This window comes from Rhinopithecus roxellana, chromosome 6 (assembly GCF_007565055.1).
Source record: "Rhinopithecus roxellana isolate Shanxi Qingling chromosome 6, ASM756505v1, whole genome shotgun sequence".
In the NCBI taxonomy this organism is placed as follows: Eukaryota; Metazoa; Chordata; class Mammalia; order Primates; family Cercopithecidae; genus Rhinopithecus; species Rhinopithecus roxellana.
Genome location: NC_044554.1, coordinates 123,272,675 through 123,293,779, shown reverse-complemented (window position 1 = coordinate 123,293,779; position 21,105 = coordinate 123,272,675). Strand labels below are relative to the sequence as shown.

At 35.1% G+C, this 21,105-nt stretch overlaps 1 protein-coding gene across 4 annotated transcripts in view; it reads left to right on the top strand.

The window, feature by feature from the left end:
- Positions 1 to 21,105, top strand: part of CALCR (calcitonin receptor) — a 155,335-nt gene that overhangs the window by 102,895 nt on the left and 31,335 nt on the right. For all 4 annotated transcript variants that reach the window (XM_010353149.2, XM_010353150.2, XM_010353151.1 and 1 more), the window contains 3 exons: positions 2,570 to 2,682; positions 5,916 to 6,007; positions 13,767 to 13,893. In XM_010353149.2, coding sequence (XP_010351451.1) covers positions 2,570 to 2,682; positions 5,916 to 6,007; positions 13,767 to 13,893 — 332 coding nt within the window. The remainder of the gene's footprint in view (positions 1 to 2,569; positions 2,683 to 5,915; positions 6,008 to 13,766; positions 13,894 to 21,105) is intronic.

Genomic DNA, 21,105 nt, shown 5'->3' with positions numbered 1-21,105 from the left:
TAGCAGATTGAGTAACCAAACCTACTAATAGAAAATTGTTTTAAATATTATCAGATCTCAGTGATTTTTCAGCCAAATAAAGTTCTCTTTTTTTCAGTATGTTTTTTCCTTAGCCTTTAAAACAATAGCAATGTTCTTCAAATATTACCATACAATTCTGACTTCCACATCCTGTGCTAAAAAAGAAAATAACCATCTATAAAAGCATTATCTTTAGGTACAGCAATGCTTTGCCTTTGTTAACATAGGAAAATGCATCAAAAATATTTTCCCTGAGAAATTATCAAAGATTAAAATTTTGTGAAGATTCCAAATACACTTGCAAAATCTCCCTGCATATTATACCAATCTAGGCTTGCTATTTGATCTCTCAGACAATAAACACATCACATAGTTGCTTTGAAGAACTAGAGAATATCTGAATAACTGAGATTAAGTTTGGCAAGTACATTCATTTTAATGTTTGCTTGCTCATTATTTCTGTGTTATTTAATTCAACCTGATTTTTTCTTTCAGTTGCTTGGCCAATTCAGAGGTTAGAATTTAAATATTATCTTGAGCCAACAACATTATCTAAAATTCTTTAGGTCACTGGAATGGAATATAGACAACCTTGATCATTTATGAGATTTCACCTTCTAGAGTCCCAGTACCAAATTAAAATATTGTTGACCAGTATTATAATACAAAAGCGAGGTTTTTTTTTAGACAATCCAGCTTAATTCTAATTTTAGTTAAGTGCCACTTTAGTTGTTTGCTAACAATATACTAGTTTTACAGTGTGCTTATCCTGCTAATAATAATGTCTTGATAAATAGTATCTCACCATTCTGACCACTCTTTACTCTCAATAAATATTGTTGTGATTTCCCAGCCTAATGCACTTAACCCAGAATCTCAGATACATACTCAGTTAATAATTTAAGCAACATACAGAACAAAGAAGTTTTCTTATTTATTTCTGAGATAGAGCACTTGATGTAGGGTCTGGTATATGGTAAGTTATCAAATATTATTTTAAAAAATTATGAAAGTTGCTATCATGGCCTAATATTTTAGTATGAATTTCAGTAAAGATATTATGAGTCATCCCCATGAGAACTTATTATTTCTATCAAATTTGGAACTTTACTTTGTACTGATACATATACACTGGCTAAAAAATTAAAATTTAAAAAGCACCAAGGCTTTATCATATTGTAACCAGCACTGAATATATCACACAAAAATAATTGAAAAAATAATAAGCCTGATGGGAACCAGCAGACACCACAAAGCAAGCACTTGGAAGGTTCTTTCTCAGGGTCCAAACAAAATCTTCTTGTCCTTTTCTTCTGAAATATTTTAGTGTAAGCAGAACTCTTAACCTCAGTGAGCAACCCCAGAATCATTGACCTGCTGGTTGGAGGGACAGTAGGATGCCAGGCTTTCCTCCTCTTTGCTAAGCAAAAAAAAAAAAAAGTGGGGGGCCAAACCAGTGTTATCTTTTATTTCTATGCCAAATCCAATTTCCAGGTGCCATTTACATCGTCTTATTTTCTCACCTACATCTGCATCTTAACAATTAGGGCTTGCCTGTTTTGCTTCCTCTGATAAGTTGGCACATTGCCACAGAAATAAGAGGCTTAATTAGTGCTTAATAGCTCTGCAATAGATTGGAATGAAGTAGACTCAGATTTGATGCCTGACCTTACTAGATGCTAGTTATGGAAGGGAAATTTACTTATATATAAAATGGAAAGAACAATATTCACTTCAAAGACTCATTATTAACGTTAAAGAAGATAATTATGCAAAGTGCTGAGCGGTGCCTGGCCCCCCCATAGCGAAGGTGGAGATCTTTAATATGTCAGTCCAGCTGAGTTAGGAATTTCATTAACTAGCATCTATGAGATACTTTAAAAAGTAAACAGTAAAGGGTAAGGCCTGGATCCCTATATATTTTCTGTGGGATGAAGAGAGATGATTCAAATGAAATATCTTGAGAGGCAGAAAAATGACCTCTTGATATATCCCTTAGTTTTGGACTTCTTTGTTCTATTGGATTTAACCATATGGGACTGGGAAGATTTGACCATTTGATCCAAAAATTACTGTTTCATACAGTTAATCTAATGAAAAAACATTGCAAGTAAATAAAGAAAGGTATGTTCTTGTTCTTCTCCAATAGTTTCCATCTACAATCAAAAGTTTCATGTCTGTTAAAAAATTACAAGGTAGAGTATAGGTAGCACTTTGGAGTCTGACCCATATCCATGTCTTTGGGTCTAAATCCTGGTTCAATCTCAGTGGCTTTTCAAGCCCATGACTCCTCTCACTGTCTGCTTTGAATTTGTAAAATGAAGTTGACAATGCCTACTTCACATGGCTTTGCTACAGTTAAAATGAGACAATGCATATTAATACACTTTGTATAATACATGATTTGTTATAGTCTCTATTGACATATTCACATTCAAGTTCTATAAAGTGATTAATATGTTGGAATGGCTTTTAAGCTTTAATTTATTATTTTTCCTTCTTGGGATTTTGAGATATTAGTGTAATAATTGTTATGTTTCATTAACAGAAAAGGTTACAAAATACTGTGATGAAAACGGCGTTTGGTTTAAACATCCTGAAAACAATCGAACCTGGTCCAACTATACTATGTGCAATGCTTTCACTCCTGAGAAACTGAAGGTAGGTTCTTTTTCACATTTCAGTATTGAGTGAGAATGTCGTTATTTGTACAAGGAAATGGACATATAACTGTAAAATATCTGCTACCAAGAAGCCAACAGATTTTGTGGAAAGAAATCATACGATAACTGGTAAGTTCTAGGAATCTCTAGAGCAGCATTAGAGAAAATGACATTTCACTTCTTGGTTGGCACTCAGAGTCAAGAGTCAATTGAAGTTCCACGAGCATACAGAATCAGTCCATTTATGGCAGGGGGATAAGTGTCCATAGAGCAGATGAACGGATTCCCAATGATGCCAGAAATTAGGCAACATTTCAAGGGACTCTCTAACATCTCACTTTTCCTGGAAGAGTTTCGAAACTACAGATTTTTCCACAAGTCACAAGATAGCATGCTTCCCCCGTGTTGGCCATGACCTTAGTTTTACAATAAGGCACAGAAAGAACTCCTAAAGTGGGGCATCTCCTCAGTCCGCTAATACAGGTATGGCTGCTTAGATTATTTTCAGTGGAAGTTCATTCTTATTTGTTAGTACTTGCATTTTACTGTCTGTTAAATATTTTGAATATTATCTCTGCTTAGAAACATTCATCTAAGCAAATGGTGGGGGAACAGATGCTCTTCCTTCCTCAGATGCATCAAAAATCTGAAAAGTTCACTAAGTCTACAACCAGCCTCCTCACCGCACAGAACTAGAAGTTACAGTTGGTCGATGTTTAGCTGTGCAGGGCATCTCTAAGCAACCCTGCTGACTCTAACATAAACCTATTATTTCCGTCAAAGATAGGCCTGTATACTAAATAATTATTCAGTTGAAAGCTAAAAGCACACTAGTGCTTTTGTTTGTTGTTGAGATGCTTTCAGGGTGTAGAAAAGTTTTCTTTTATTAAAAACAAAACAAATAACAACAAAAACAAACAAGATGAACATATAGCTTAGAAACCAATTGAATAGGAGGGACACCTCATCACAAGCACAGGCTAAGGCACCACAGTCAGTTATCTCTTTACAAATGGTTTAGTCACCCTGAGAATCAGATGCATGTCTACACCCTAATGGAGAGCTGTTAATAAAGTCTGATTAATAAGCTATGTCATGGAGTAGTGAATTTTCTGAATGAGTGTTGATTATGATGTTACAGAAGAAAATTATACTCACATTAACCGAATTGTTGTAAGTGGTGCAAGTCCAAATAATTCTTAGTGTTGTCTTTGGACTTCTCACGTACACTGGCCACATCTGAGAAGGAAATAATTTAAAGAAGAAATGCTCCTCTCTAGGAATCTAGTACAATGTTTAAAATGCTTTCCACAAATCTTCTATATAAATATCGTCACATTAAAATTTGAAGGAACCAACCTAGAATTCATTAAAAAAAAAAAAACTCAACCTTGAGAATGACACAAGGATGGCAACTAAATTATGAGTTGTTGATTTAAACTTACGTATTTAGACAACTCTATTTCAGAAGAACAAATGTTTTTAAAAGGAGTATTCTGGAAACAACTGAAAAGAATATGAATTAAGTTATATAAATTTTTCTTAGAAATAAAGTATGCAAAGATTTCTTAAAAGACTGACAGAAGAGGGGGTGCAGATATATATCCAAATTAATTAAGGGGCAAGAGTGTTCTACGTAGTAAACTATTTAGAAGGAAGAACTTTTCTCCTGATATTGTCTACAAGTGAAGTTAGAAAAATAGCTAGAAAATGAATTCCTGGGAGAAAAGATAGGAGGTGAATGTTTGTGTGTGTGTGTGTGTGTGTGTGTGTGTGTGTGTGTGTGTATAAGATTCCTAAATCCCTCCCAAGAAAGCTATCTGAAGATTTTATCAGCTCCAATTATAAACCTACTATTCTAACTTTATTAACATTTCCTGTAAGAGTAAAATGTGCTATTAAGAGAGTGGTATCAACAATGAAAATGCCCCCAAAATATGGAATGCCTGGTCAAATGATGCAACAGGCACAACTTAGGAGAAGCTAATTAGTCCATTTTGAAATTCTAAGGCCTAGAAAAGGAATGTTCATTTCAGGACAGCAATAATGCCCATAACCAAGAAAGGGCTCTGAACAGTTTGGGTGCATTTTAGCTGAATTAGTGCTTCAATCCCAGACTCTTCCTAAGGAAATTGACAAAAGTCAAAATATTCAAGGCTATACAAATCCCACATTTATTCCAGGAAATCAAAGAACTTCATAGAAGTTATTCATTCTATCTACACTACATTTGCATTCATACCAAGACCCAACAAACTGTGGAAGGAACTTAAGACCAAAAGTCAAGAGATTAAGGTACAACTACAAAATAATGTACAAATTATGCTCCACCAAGAAAAACAAGTGAAAACAAAATCCCTAGTTACAATAGATTCAAGTCTACTTCAATTACAGTTGATGAAATTGGCTAAATAGTACAAAATGCAAAAGCTAGTGTCAAAATAGAGTGAATGAGAGAGAGAGAGACCAGAAACATAGAAACAGACAAAGAGAAACAGAGAGACAGAGAAGACAGAGAGAGAGATGGGTGACTAGATCAATCGCTGTTTTCTCTGTGATAAAATTATAAGGAAAGGAAAGATTGTGATGACTAGGAAAAAAAAGATGCTATGACATTATACATTTCATGAGAAGGACATTCTTCCAAGTCAACATAACATTATGGGAGAATAAATAAAATTAACCATGATTATGAAAAAAAAGAATTATCAAATGGCTGCCAAGGGGAAAGTTTGCAGCTCTAACCAACTAAATACTAATGATATCATTTTAAACAAAGGCACAGCAACCCGCCACCATACTCTTCGCACCCTCTGTATATGCTGAAAGTCAGGAGAGCTTGGAAAGTTGATTGCTATTTTGCCAGGTCTGTGGTATAGAATTAAGTATCCACTGTCTAAAAGATTCCAGAAGTTTAAAAGTACCAAGATTGCTTACTGGGCTTAGGGATGATAATTTTTAATGAATTTAAAGCTACTTCTGAAATATATTTTTGAATGAGGAACTTCATCTCAAGGAACTTTATTCTTTGAAAATGACAATTTATTTTCATACCATGAGTAAAGATAAAAATAATTTCATTGTCTGAAATATTTGTTATAATTGTAGCAGTTTTTTAAAGGGAGGAAAACATTTGTTGATTTAAATATGTTCAGAAAAATAAATGATTTTCTCTCTGATGAATCATTCATTCATTTTGTGTTTGTTTGTTTTTACTTTTTGTTGTTCCAGAATGCATATGTTCTGTACTATTTGGCTATCGTGGGTCATTCTTTGTCAATTTTCACCTTAGTGATTTCCCTGGGGATTTTCGTGTTTTTCAAGTAAGTACACTTACAGCATCTGCTCTTTATTTCCTCCTTTAAGTTATTGAAATAAATGGTGAATTCTGCAAGAGTGGAGTTGTGGAAGGGTCTTCAGCAAATTACAAGCAACATGCAACGTTAGGAGTCATGAAGTAGCAAGAAAAATGAAATGAATTTAAATATGCTTTTAATCCTATCTTTGAGGAGAAGGGGGTAAATTTATATCATTTTCAAAAGCGCTATGCCTTGAGGCCTCCCAAAGTAAGACAGTCCTGTGAGCCCATAAGTACACTGTTGTAACATGGTAAAGGTTCCATTCACCATGGGTAAGTTACCATTAAGGGTAGAGGAGAGGATTCTCCATCTTCTTTTACTCCCACTCTAATTTTTGGCGACCATAGCCACAAATCCACGTATACCCTGCCTAATTATTTTTTGCTAGCATATGTAAGACTAAGGAATAAACAAGCACATCAGAGCATGTTTCTACAAAACCCAATTTAATAATGCTTGTCTTTAGGTTTTATGGTGCACAATTATACTAGAAAGCAAAATATGAGAAAACGCACAAGGAAAACTTGAATACTTTAAATTATCTTGTCATCTTACATGAATATAAAATAGGATCTTTACAGATAATGGTACATTTAAGTTAGAAACTGTTATGTATGCTTTCATCACAACAAACCTTAGTGAAAACAAAGCACTCATAACATTGTCCTAGGCTGGCTTTCTGAAGTATATTCTCAAATGTAGATTCAAAGTAAGACACATGTGTATTTTTTTCTAGACACACCATGGTTCAGTAAATATGTTAGAAACTGAAGTAAATTAGATAAAAATGAAATAATACATGTAAGGTACCTGGATTCATGTCTGACACATAAGTGAAATATGTGTTTGATATCATTATTATTATTATTGGTAGTAATAATAGTCATGATAGTATCATAGAAATCATAAAGAAAAGCCCTTTTGCAGACTCAGATGACAAACAATCATCCACACTTAAAAAATGTGGTATGTGATTAAATGTACAGTGATTCACATATAGAATGAGGGGGGAAGAAGAATATATATGTATTTATCACCCCTGAACTATATACTTAAAATGGCAAAAATGGTAAATTATACGTCTACACTTTACCTCAAAAAATAAATTTAAAACATAGAATAATAGAATCTTAATTTGATTTTTGTTAAAACATCATCAGGATAGTACTAAGGAAAATTAAACCAAGGGGAGAATAATCACCTGTGAATATATTCTTAGTACAATTACTATTTTTTCCTTCATCATTTTTCAATCTTTGTCTGTATCTTAGTCAAGATTCTTATATTGACTAAGCAATAGAAGTGAATAGTAATTTTTAACTGGATAGCAAATGATAACATAAGCAAACAGACAATGAGCTCCTTCCATAAGTGGTTTAACAGGAGAAAGACTGATAAACAAAGCAAAACGACATGAATTACTAATTACTCAAATTAGAATAGAAGAATATTTTCGATGATGATCAGAATACAGTATTCACACAACATGATTAATCTTGGAATGTCTTCATTTTTCAATTGCACTTCATTATGGCAAATAAACATATCATCATGGTTCTCAAACAAATTTTATTTTAAAATATGCCACTAAAGCATATTTTTCAAGTTTTTTAAATGTAATCATAAAAAAATTGAAAGAAAAATTTCCCAAATTTGTAATCATGCAACTAATTGTAGTTAGGACTTTAAAGGTAATAATGTCAAAGGCATTATAGATCTTAATTCCTTTTTTCTCCAGTAACTTAAATAAGTGAGGAGATGTGAAAGCCAAATCAGTAAATAAATTAAGAATTTTTTTTCAATGATCATTTCTATATTAAGCTACTGAAGATGGGTGTGTTAAAGTGCAGCACATGGGCAAAGTAGAATATTTCTCAACTCCAGTTAGTCCCAAAGCAAAATGATTCTGATCAAACCCTTGAGAGAATGTGAGGACAGATTGTCTAGAAAGCACCCAACTTTGCCCTACTGTCTCTCAGTTCTAAGAACCAACTAAACAGCAACTTAAATCTGAGGAAGAAAAACAAGTCTTATTGATGTATCATCTGAGCCTAATAATGAGAAGAAATGAACTGAAATAGCTGGTTCTTCAGAGCAGACACAACAAGAAACAAATGACATACCAAAAACACATATGTTGAGATGCCAAATATTCAAACCAAAAAAAGCTATATAAAATTTTTATACTTGTTTTCAACCATATCTTAAACCTTACCCAAACTAAACATATAAAGGGCTTCTGTTTTCTTAAAATTTAAGTTCGATCCTGACCCTTTAATGTTTTTTATATTTGAATTTCAGAAACATTAAAAGTGATTGTGGAAGTAGAAAATAATACTGATGTATCACTGGAATTTATTTGTGAATTAGCAAACTTTTTCCAGAATTTATTTTCAAATACTCTACATCATCTTTAAGATCTTCACTGCACATTACAATAGAAAGTTTTATAATTTATGCACTTAAATGGCATCATCTGTGTGCAACCTGAGCAAAAAATATCATCACTCCCTTGCTTAATTCTATATTCCCAGGGTTAAGTAATTTTGCAGACTCCAAACAGTTTTATAAAACTTTCAGGAAACCAGAGTGAAAAGTTACCCAGCTCCAATTCTAAGAGCTGATGCCCCATTCATAATCATTCCATTGAAATCTCACTGTAAAGCCCTCAGAACTTCTCAAATGTACCTTATAAAAAGGAGGAACCCTGCAGCTGTCCTCCTGAAATGAGCAGGCCTAGGAGGCCTGCAGAGAAATTTAAAGTCACTGACCATACAAGAGGCTTTGGAACTGCCAATACCTCACTAAAATCTTGGGATATTACTCAGAATTAGTTTATTAAAGTATGCCTTTAATCTTAATGTAATTTTATTCTGAGCATGCAGGGGAAGGTAAAAGGCAGAACTATGTAAACTTAAAGCAAATAGAAATCATGCTCCTTGTGCTGTTGGAAAATTAATGTATAAATGTATATAAAGTCTTCATTTTAATAGAAGAAAATTGATCTTCTATACCTTCTTCCTAGAGAAAATGTAGAAAAGACGGTTTCTCAGGTTTAATTCATAGAAAAGTCAGCATTAAAAATCTTAACTGTTCAAAAGTTTAAATAATATTCAAGATGATATGCAGGTCATTTCTGGTACACCAGTTAAAGATAGAAGACAGCATTATTAGGATGGTATTTAGTTTAAAATCTTCACAGAAAAATTTGGAATGATAATATGGAAAGGGATTAAATATAAACATCAAATTAATTCAGCAAGATCTCTTACTGCTAGATTCCAATAGTGTCAACAAGAGAGCTAAAATGACGATGCCCTTAGGGAAGACTGGTTTGGGAAAGACACATAAATGGACATTTATTTGAGATTGGTTCTTGACCATTTTCAGCAAATTTCCAATAAATTCACTTATCCATAAATTTCAATTACAATTTATCAATTTGCTTTTCTGTGGAATAATCCTAAATATGTAAGCCTCTCATTGTATTACCTCATGAAAAGCATAACAGACCATTCATTAGCATTTATTTTGACTGATTGTTATCCATGTCTTTCTGATTGGTATTTTAAATATTATTCTTGCCTGAAAGTTGATAGAAATATAGTTTGGAAAACAGGCAGTCTCTTCATTTTATTGTCTACATTACATTACATTGGCCACATTGACCAAAAGCATATATAGGTAATCATGGGGGTCAACAAAAATGACTTCCAGTGGGACATACTGAGGGAAGACTGATTCCTCTACTACTTACTATTCTCTTTGTTCTATGTCACCTCTACATATTGGGTGGGTATATGAATCTTTATCTTGTGTAGTATTCACCATTATACATCTCTGGCTGCCTTCCTGTTGCTCCGAGGAAACCATGAAATCAATGGTATCAAAAATGGCCTCCTTTCTTCCAACTCACCACTGGCATGACAGACACCAAAGATAACTGTTGATCATACCATGGCATATTCTTCACCCATAGAATAGTGATAATAGGAAAAGCAAGAATTTTGATTGAAAGAGAATTTATTAACGATAAGGATTTCGTGCTAAATCAAAAGGCATAAAGTCTCTTGTCAAATAGTGAAGATATATAATATATTGTATTTGAATTTTCCCAGGAGTTTTAATGCAATCCACTTCACTTCATTTTCTCTTTTCTTTTCAGTTCACATGTTATCATGAATAACATATGATCCTTACGTAAATGAAAATGAAAAGTTACACTAGAAGATATGACTTGGGCTTGTACCAATTACAGAAATTATCCCTAATTCATATTTTCCCATGCACCAGGAACTTCACAACTTTTACTTTTTTGCTACTTTCTTCGTTTGCTTTGAATGTGACTATAATCACACGGTCTTATATATGAGATATATAAGAGAAAATACTGCTGTTCCTTACCCTGTGATAGCAAACTGATTTACACAATCGACAAAACTCAAGACCAATATCAAATGCCATCTCATACAACTACAAGCTCCCAAAAAGTACACACTCACACACACATAGGGTACTAATAGCTTGAAACAAATGTGAAAGATTTACACCAGATAAACTATAACCATGAAAATGACTTTTTGCTTTAGCCTTAAAATGTGACATCTTGAGATTCATACTCAAGTAAATCATTATCTCTTCTTCACATTTGAATGACACCTTGATTGGTAGATTATGTTGTAGAAGTAGATTATGTTGTCTCAACCTCCTACTACTGGAGAATTTGTGGTACTTATGGTTTCCCGTCACTCAAATAATAAGCAATGTTCTGTCCATCTACATGTCTGGATTTTTTTAATCAAGGGAATAGAATATAGTAAGTGTCAAATTGGTGCTATTTCTACCTAAGACATCTCAGATCTGACAAAAAAATGTTGTCAGCTTCTCTCATGTTCATTTAAGTGACATACTTGTACTGAGGATTTTTAATGTTAAGTTCAATTAATTCTCTCTAGCATCCCACACCTCTTCTTCAGAACAATTATCACAATAAAAGTAAATAAAAAATGGCATAGTATATAAGGGCCCTAAAGGCAAGAGTGCCTGTTTGTCCTCCATTATATTCCTGATATCTACCAGGTCTGGATCATAATGAGTGGACAATCACATATTTTAAATTATTGAATTAATTTTGAAAAATTTGCAGTACCTTCGACTCACTTCAAAAAAATGACTGTAAATGTTGTCAAGTTAGTATCATAAAAATTTTAAAACTCAATGAGCAAAAATTATATTAAAACTTTCAAAAAACAGAAACTCACGTATTAGTCATACTTCTCCTTTGGAGACTAGCAGTTTATCTAGTTATAAACTATCATTTTCTCTGTGTTTCCAATGAAAAAAATGTATGCTTTTATATAGAGAGATACAGTACTCTTTATATATACTGTATGTATCTATATACAATATACTGTTTGTATGTATATATGCTGTATGATATATTTATTTTTAACTAGTGTTGAACAACAGGATAATGTTCCATATTAGCTAGTTAATATGAAACTGAAGAATCTGGCAAATGTTCAGTATGGTATGAAGTATAAAGTAGGAAATCATGTAGCATTTAATGTAATTCATTGGTGTACTAGAAAATTGCTTAGTGGTCACAGCTCAAAACAGAACATATTTCTTAAATATATTTTTAAATTTAAACAAAATGAGGATTAAGCCCAATGATGTGTCAGACAGTGTTCTAGGTGTATAAAATAAATTCCTTTAGCACTTTCATTTTAGTGGGAGGAAAGGAGAGAATAACAGGCAATAAATAAACATATACTATGTCAGGAGGTGATAAGTGTTAAGAAGAAAAGTAAAGCAGGCACACAAAAGAGTAAGCTGGAGGTGGAGGAATATTTTATTCAGGGTGGCTTGGGTTTATACAGGAGAATGAAGTTAATGAAGTCATTTAAGCTAATGTACAACAGCAGATTATTGAGCTCTCCCCAGTCAAAAGAAAACCAGGCGTAAGAATACCATCGCTGTATGATACATTCATTCATACTCCTTACGTCTAAATAATGTCAATTATCATTGGCCTAAGCCAGGTTGAATTAAACAATGAATTCCATAATTAACCGCCAGTGAGAATTATAAATTGCTCTTGTGACTATGAAAGATGGCAGGTCACAGATTCGACTGTGCTGATTGCAGCAGTCACAAGATGGAAGTTTATGCAGTATAAACGAGCATGAGGTTTCACATAAGTAATATTTTTGTTTAAATTTAAATTTGTAACCTACCTTTAGTGCTTTATAAAACCAGTTGGGTTTGATTTATTTAACAGACTTCCGCACTGCTGAATAGAGTAGTCCATAGAAGCGTGAGTGTAAGAGAAAGCTCTTTTCTAAATCCTGTCTTTATCAGAGCCTGCCTTATGGATGTAAATTCTACATCCTATCCCTGTTCAACAAGTTAAATTCTTAAAAATATTATTTATTAATGAGTTATTGTTTATCCTTCCCAAAAAGTTAAAAACTGTAGCTATCATAGTTAAAATATGCTCTAACAGCTGCCTTTATTACTTAAGTTTGCTTTTTGCTACGGATAATTGACAACTATTTTTCCTTTGAATTGGAAATATAGGAAGGCATTATAAGTAAACCCAGACCATTTTTGTATTTCATTTTTCCTCAGAATTTCCTTTTCAAAATTCTTCATTTCTAACTTTATTCCATGAAGATATTTTTAGGAATAGTTAGTGTTATGAGTCATTGGCATCATTAACTGCATGTTTTAAGCTTTCACATGGCAAATGACGTTATGCTAATATTTTTTGCCTTATCAAATATGATAAATGTAAGATTTTCATTTGTCTAGAATAATCACTGCAATTCTGTTATAGTCATGATGTAGGCTCTCTCTATTACATCAAAAACTGAAAATAGGATATTCAAATTAATGTTTGTTTATGTGAACATTCACACCAACACATATGTACAAGTTGATGAACTGGAGGAGAAAAAAATAAAAGCCCAACAAATTGCTTAATACCCAAAAGGTGGGGAATGACTCTGCCAAGAAACAGCAGCACTTAGATAGCTCTCATTGGATCCAAATCACAATATGCCTCATAATGACATTTCATTTGCACCTATTAAGAATTCTCTGCCTGTGTCTGAGCTCCACCATCAGGAGGGTTGGAAAAGAGGAACTACAGTGATAATTCTAGTTGGAATATAAGATATAAGAAGATAGTAACAGAAATAATGGAAGAGGAGGATGCCAGGAGATGTGAAGTATGTGTATACAGTGACTCAAGGACATAGATTCGGTACCTTGTCACAGGCAACCTTGGTTCTCACTTCATGCTCTGTGACCCCAGTGGCCACATATTTTCTTCCTGGCTGCAACAATGAACAGTAGGCTTTTCATTTGAAGCACACTGCAAACCCTAATAGTTTCTAATCTAAGAGTCCTTCCTGCTAACTAATTTTACAACATTTGTTATAATTAAAAGAGATTTTATCACCCACTCTTTCAGTTATTGTATGAAGTCACCGTGAGGACTAAAAACTATGAGCTGCTATGATTGGAAAAGTGTTTTTTAAAATCAGGCAGAAAAGTAGTAATAAATCTGAAAAAGGAGACCAGCCTTACTTTTTTCTATATGTTCTTTCATCTTTTTTTTTTTTAAGAAAATATGAAAAATATTACCAAAATGTTTTTTTCCAGGTACTCTAACATTTTGGCACTGGTCAATGCTTTATGTTACTTTTTCTTCCAGGAGCCTTGGCTGCCAAAGGGTAACCCTGCACAAGAACATGTTTCTTACTTATATTCTGAATTCTATGATTATCATCATCCACCTGGTTGAAGTAGTACCCAATGGAGAGCTCGTGCGAAGGGACCCGGTAAGTAATGCATAGTTTTGTTTTTACTTTTATTTTAAAGGATATAGTACCTGTAAATAGTGAACACGGTGTTCATGTTGGACTTAAACAGCTGTTTACATATGTGATCATATTTACTTCCACAGTCGAGTTTTGCATTTTGTGAGGCATGTCATTTCTATGTAGTTTCTGGAAGAAATTATTACAAGCTATAGTAAAGAACTGAAAATAATTGAATCATAAGCAGATAAGAATCATACAACAAACCATAATTTTTTTTTTTTTTTTTTTTTTAGACAGAGTCTCTCTCTGTCATCCAGGCTGGAGTGCAGTGGTGGGATCTTGGCTCACTGCAAACTCTGCCTCTCGGGTTCAAGCAATTCTTCTGCCTCAGCCTCCTGAGTAGCTGGGATTACAGGCATGCGACACCATGCCGGCTAATTTTTTTGTATTTTTAGTAGAGACGGGGTTTCACCATATTGGCCAGGCTGGTCTTGAACTCCTGACCTCGTGATCTGCCTGCCTTGGCCTCCCAAAGTGCTGGGATTACAGGCATGAGCCACTGTACCCAACCCAAACCATGCATTACTAAGACTGACCAATAATTTATTAACATCTGTGACAAATGTATTGAGCACGTCTTGTGAACATAGATGATACTAGGTACACTCAGGCAGTGCTTCCTAGTGATCCTAGTGTGCCACAAGTGGTTACAGGTGTGCCTAGATATTGATCCCTCTTCATTCTGATGCTAAGCTGGGCTTGGCCCAGTCATCTCCACTATGAGTAGCTATTCCCTTATGCTAATGAACCATACAAATATGATCACGTTTTGTGTCATTATGCTTTGAAAAAGGTTTATAATGACACAGGAAATCCAAAAGTTAGGGCAATAGGACATAACATCTCTGAAACTCATGCCCACATGCACAATTGCAACAAGCAGATATGGTGACTGTCCTCTTTCTATTTGAGTACTACAGAGAACAGGAGAGCTGAAATCATTTAGCTCCATTACTCAGAACCATTCTGGATTTCTTCTACCAGAATTGTCCTGAGAGTTGTTCAGAATAACCCGTATTTGTCATCAGTCTTCTCTCTTTATACCCAAGATAGTGTTTTTCACAGTGATTTCCAATCCTGGCTGCACTTCAGAATCAACGGAGGAGATTTCGTAAATATGAAATAGCTACTGTCCCCGTGATACTAGAGAGTCAGTAGGTATGAGGTGGAGCCGAGGAATATACCCTGGATATTTCTTCTGTGCTGCCAAGTTTGGAAATCATCAGCCAACTACTGAATGAAGCAAATAAACTGTCAGGGGAGGACAGAGGAGGAGCACCTTGAGGCTCTGCTTTTTCATTGATATCAGTCCCTGGTATTACAAACTAACAAAAATCAGAACTAAAAGGGATTTTGGAGGTTATTTATCCCTGACTCCTCATTTTACAGATCAGAAACTTGATGACAAAAAGGCAAAGCGATTTTCCTCAAATCATATAACTGATTGGAGCGGGGAGCAGGCACTCAAATTAAGGTCTCCTTGCTCTCAGTTTTTGTTCTTTCCTTTGCATTATCAGATGTATCTCTGTAAATAAGTGAGGGCTCATTTATACCAAACTGCTTGATTAGGTTTCCAAATATGCCAGATTAATTTTTTAAAAATCAAATCACTTTGGTGCTGTGATACCAAGTAACCATTTACTTTACAGAAATTTTTATTTATCAATCCAGTGTTTAAATAATTTACAATTACAGCTTCTATTATTTAATAGTTATTTTGCTCTCAGTAAATATTTTCATCCCAAAAAATCTCCAAGTGCTTCTCTGCTGTCTCCTTTGCAAACCTGCTTTCCTTAATTTTAACAAGTATTTTCCTTACTTGTTAATGGACTGCACTTTAATTGAATGATTCAAAACAGTTTAATGATGTAACTGTTTATTAGATTGAGTATGAAATTACCAATATTTGATAATTTTTGTTCTGCAAAATTGATGAACCCATATGTTTTATCCTAATGCAAATGTGGAGACAATACGCTGGAATCTAGTGACAGTGGGGACTATTACCACCCCAGGTCTGAATGGACAAGTGGAGGGAAAGGTATATGAACCCGAAGACAGAGAGGTGGTGTGGTAAAGGAGGCCCTACGGAAACTGAGGACTTCTGTCTTAGGACACAGCCAGCCTGTGGCAACCCCACAAAAGGAAGTGGAGAAATAAATATCCCTTGTTCACTCACTCTCATCTTCCAGTCTCTACTGAGGGTCCCCATAGCTGAGCTCAACCAGAAACCAGAGGGCAAGGCAGCCCTGTTGGAGATGTACAGATTTATTTCTGTGGGCCCAGGGTAGTGGGAGCAGGATAGAAAGTGCATCTGGAAGCACAAATAGAAGCTATCTAGCTCGCAGTGAAGGGCCAAGGGATATTTTCATTTTTGTTTCTCTGCTTAACTGTGTTATGCAAGCATCTGTAGATAGCCTCATCTTTCAAAACTGGCATTTGACAATTCTGCCAACCCAATAACTAAAATGTGTGAAATCTGCCCAGAGCATGCATCCTGTGTAACAGTGGCATGGCATGGGAAAGCAGCTTAATTTGGCTTCTAATGGCTCCACAGTGTTAATAATTTTTGCAGTATGAATATATGCAGAGAGACATTATAATCTATCTTTTAAAACCATGGCATCTGTTATCAGAGACAAAGTCCCATCTTACCTGCAGAATAATGTGACCAAATGTCTTTATCTTGATGAGTTTTCCTTTTTAATGTCAATTGATTTAATCTATGCAATATCCCAGCAACGGGTGGAATTATCCCCATTTTTAAAGCTGGGGAAACTGAGGCTCAGTGAGAGCAAGTGTCCTCCGAACCATGAGTACTTAAAGATGGGATTCAAACCCAGCCCTATCTCACACAGGAGCCAAACTCTCTCTTCTTTACCACTTGGTGCTCTTGATTGTCTTTATTTATTGCCCTAGAAAGATGTCTTCTTAATGAAATGGGCTCAGCCATTCCAAAGTGATGGCTGCCCGTAACCAGACATGCCCGCCACAGTTAATTAGGGAAGCTGACCCCCACTGAGATGAAAACAGAGGTAGAAGCAATTAACTAAGAATCTCTCTGCAGAGAACAGTCACATTGTGGCTCTCCATTTCCCATTAAGAGTGGAAACTGTAGGAAAGTTACTCTCTGTAGGGAGTAGGCCAAGAAATGAGGCTTCAGTTTTTGAATAATCAACTACATTGATCTGAGAGCATGCTCAGTCACATTGCGAAGTATCATAAATTCTTGAATAGACTCTTTCTCCTCTTCTTTTGGGAGTCTCACACCCATGTCTCCCTGTCTCCCACCTATAAATGTAAAAGGGACTTCTTATCCACTGCGAGATCTTGTTCAGCCTATCTTCCTGTAATAGTCAAAATTCAGGATTTTTCTGAGTTTGCTACTGAATTATAGAAACCATGTAGCTTTATGCATCAAATGAGAATAATAAAAACTGCTCTACTCACTTCCCAGTGGTTGTCCTGGAGCCCAAAGAAGCATAAAGCTTTTCAAAACCCCCAAGGGCCTAATATTGCAAGTGATTGCTCACAAGGTTGCTGTCAACTCTCGCCTTATGACTAACTCCCTAGGTCTCTGTCCTTGACTTTTCCAACAAATCTCTTACTCTATTAATTGCTCTTGGCAGTCTCATTCATTGCCATTGCTAGGTGTTTCCACTTTCATAGGCCTTTTAGGGGTGGACCTGCCCAGGGGTTCTGCCAGCCACAGCACATAGGCTGTCCCCCAGCCACCACTAAGTCAAACCACGTATGCCCTGCAGCTCCTCTGTTGTCTAGTAACCTTTAATAAACCCCATAAGCAGGTGTCTAGGGACCTGGCTCTGCCACTATGCACCTGATTTCCTAGGAGAATATGAGTGTGAGTTTCAGGAAGCCAGAGAAATTAACAGGAAACTTTCTTCTGGGTATGGAGGAGTGAGATTGATTCACCCAAACACATTAGGCATTCTTAAAGTAAGTTTGAAAGAAAGGAAAGTAGCTTATCTTTATGGCATGAGTAGCACCTGGTTCTTCCAATCAGTGTATTTTTAACCTAACTTGATGTTTTTAGCTATGCAAGAACGAACTTCCTAAGAAAAAATGATAAAACATTTTAAAAGTAGAATTTTATCCAATCAGTCAAGTACTTATTGACCACCAAAAATGTAATCCCTCGCAATGAGCCAAGTCTTACTTGGAAATAGCTTTGTGAGTTTTGCAACCACACATATGGGGTTTGGTCACATTTTTATCTATTTCAAACTGTAATTTTTCCACAGAAAACAAAGAGGCAAAAAATTTGGACATTTTTCTCTATATGCCTAAAAGAGTCCATTTCCCTCTGAAGTTAGACAAAATGAAAACAAGCCACCAATGACAAGCCACTTACAATGATCAATGGGACAGTATCATATGTGAGAACACACTGTGCCTCTTGCATATTTTCAAATGTCTGTTTCTTCCGTAAGAGAAAATTTGGAAACATGTGTCCCTCCTCAAATACATATAAATAGCATAGACTAAAACAAAATAACTACAATGACAAAACTTAATTCATGTCTGTAAATTGTGAAGCATACACTTCGCCCAGAGGAAATAAATTAGGCTATTTGTTTTTAGTACTTTCTCAGTGTTAAAATAACACAGTCATTGTTTTCCAATGAGAGTGCTGTTAGATCTCTTATCTAACCCTCCCTATACAAGCAACATAGGGTTGCTGTCTCTAGGCATGGGAAAGTCAGTTTAAGAAAGGGAAGGAAATAATTCTCAAGGAGACATGTTTTATACATTGTTCATCCTTAAAACTGGTTATGTGCCACCACCAAGAGAGACACACATGGTGAAATTTATATTGTATTTCACCTTGAAAATGCATATTCTGCCATAAATGCATTCATAGAAGTCCAATTTCTTGAGTACCTTTTCCCATCCAAAAGATTATTAAAGTAGATTACAGTTGAAACTGTAAATTCAGGTATCATGAAAGCAGTTTTCCCCATTGTAATAGATTTTGTTATAAAGGGGACAAACAAGAACTAGAAAAGATTTTACTGCTATTTTCAAGACCCATCTTTTCTAGGAATAGAATTCTTCACTTCCAAAGATACAGGCAAAAGAGTATCCAAAGGCTGAGAATTATGTCATGAACATTACTAAGTCACGTGCAGAATCATATATTTAAAATTACTTGAAATAAATTATTTTAAATACTGTTTTTTTCTTGAAAACCTGACACTCCAGAATACATTAGATTAAGGTCCTCCCTAGCCAAGAATAGAAGAGACAAGGAAAAGAAGAAGGAGAAGGAGAAGGAGAAGGAGAAGGAGAAGGAGAGGAGGAGGAGGAGGAGGAGGAGGAGGAGGAGGAGGAGGAGGAGGAGGAGGAGGAGGAGAAAGAGGAAGGGAGAAGGGAGAAGGGAGAAGGGAGGAAGGAAGAAAGAAAACCAGCCAAAAAAAATTGGGGAAAGAGAAGTTATTGGACATTGTCAATCTACAAATATTCATTGAAATTGCAACTAACATGAGAACGACAACCACAGTCATAAATAAAGAAAAGTGTATCTATCAGCATGTCATCTGTCAGTACTCGGGCATATGTTTTCTTCAAAAAAATACAAATTTTTAAAGACACTTTGTTCTTAAGCAAACTAAAGACAGACAGAGGGGTGAGTTTTTGTGTGTGTTTATTGTTGTTGTTGTTGTTGTTGTTTGCTTGTTTTCATTTTGGACCAATTCAGGGTCACTGAATCAGCAATCATTTTCCTCACCAATGCCCATGGGAATATATTAAAAAGTTATTTTTTAAAGAGGAAGGCTGCCTCATCCCAAATGTTGTCACACTATTTCTATGCGTTTTTTGTTGTTGTTGTTATTATTTTGTTGAGGGTAAGGAAAACACACACACACACACACACACAATGCCTTGTCCTCACTTTCAGTGGAGAATCTCTGTGGATCTGTGGTCCTTTTCCCCTTTAAAAGTTTCTTCCCTGGGTAGTTTTTGGAAAGTTAATTATCTCCTGAACGGCCATGGGTGAGAATCTTATTCCTTCCACGTTCTTTTTTTTAAAAAAGTTAAACTCAGAATAACTCATGGCATAAAGAAGGGCTGAATACATCCTCAGTTTATTGAGTGATGTGAAAATTGCCCATTGTTATTTGTGTCATTTGAGCATTTCATTTCCATAATATCTGAAATGTTGCTTTATTTTTTTTTGTTCTATGTGCTCGTTCGATGATCTTCATGTAGAAAGTCAGGAGGCAGAATTAAAAGCATTGTTCTTGCTGCATCTAAAGGAAGCTAGCAGGATATTTGTCATTTTTTTTAGAAATAAATTTCTCTCTAATTTTTTTATCTGGGTCTGAAAGGCACAATGCAGAGAGATTAGTTTTTACTGGAAACCTGAGCACTTTGCACCTCAGAAACTGAAACAATCTAGTCGTATTTTCTATAGCCTCTTATATAAGTAAAGTCAAATGAATTCCAAGTTCTGGAAAGCAACGTGAATGTCTTCTAACCTTTATTTTTTCAGGACAATTGAGCCACCAGGCTATGTCAGAGCTTCTTCTTAGGTAGGCACAGGAAGATTAGCTTAGAATGGATGCTCAGAGCCAAGACACTAGAGAAGACAAAACCCAGGGTGGAAACTGGACTCTTGCCCAGTCCAAGGGAGGCTGGTGCAAGGGAGAATATATAAATATGAAAGAGGTAATCACGATAGCAGAGTTTTTGAGATGAGTGGTCAATGGTAAATAAAACCAGATTGAAATGATCTATTTCAGTAGCTTATGGAAAAAAAACTAGATTGGGAACGAAAGTGTATGATGCATTTGAAGGACAATGCAGAAAGAGTAATGCCAAGATGTGGTAATGGAATGAAGTATCCTACCCTGGCCATTTATGCTACTTCACTTTACTTGCATGTCAAAATCAATAAATGATCTTTTAACCAAGGTCACATGGTGCAGAAAAGTATAGAGGATTTCTTTACTCCTTTTTAAAGTTATTATTTATAATTGGATGCTTTCTCATACAAATTTGAAGGAGAATCTCTTCCTAAAGTGGATATAAACATATACCCATTCTCCAGTTTCCTTCATTTGGCCGATCTTGGTGGTACCACTACACATGAAATCAGTGACTTACAAATGGTATCTTGTGACATCTTTTACATAGCAAGTCTTCATC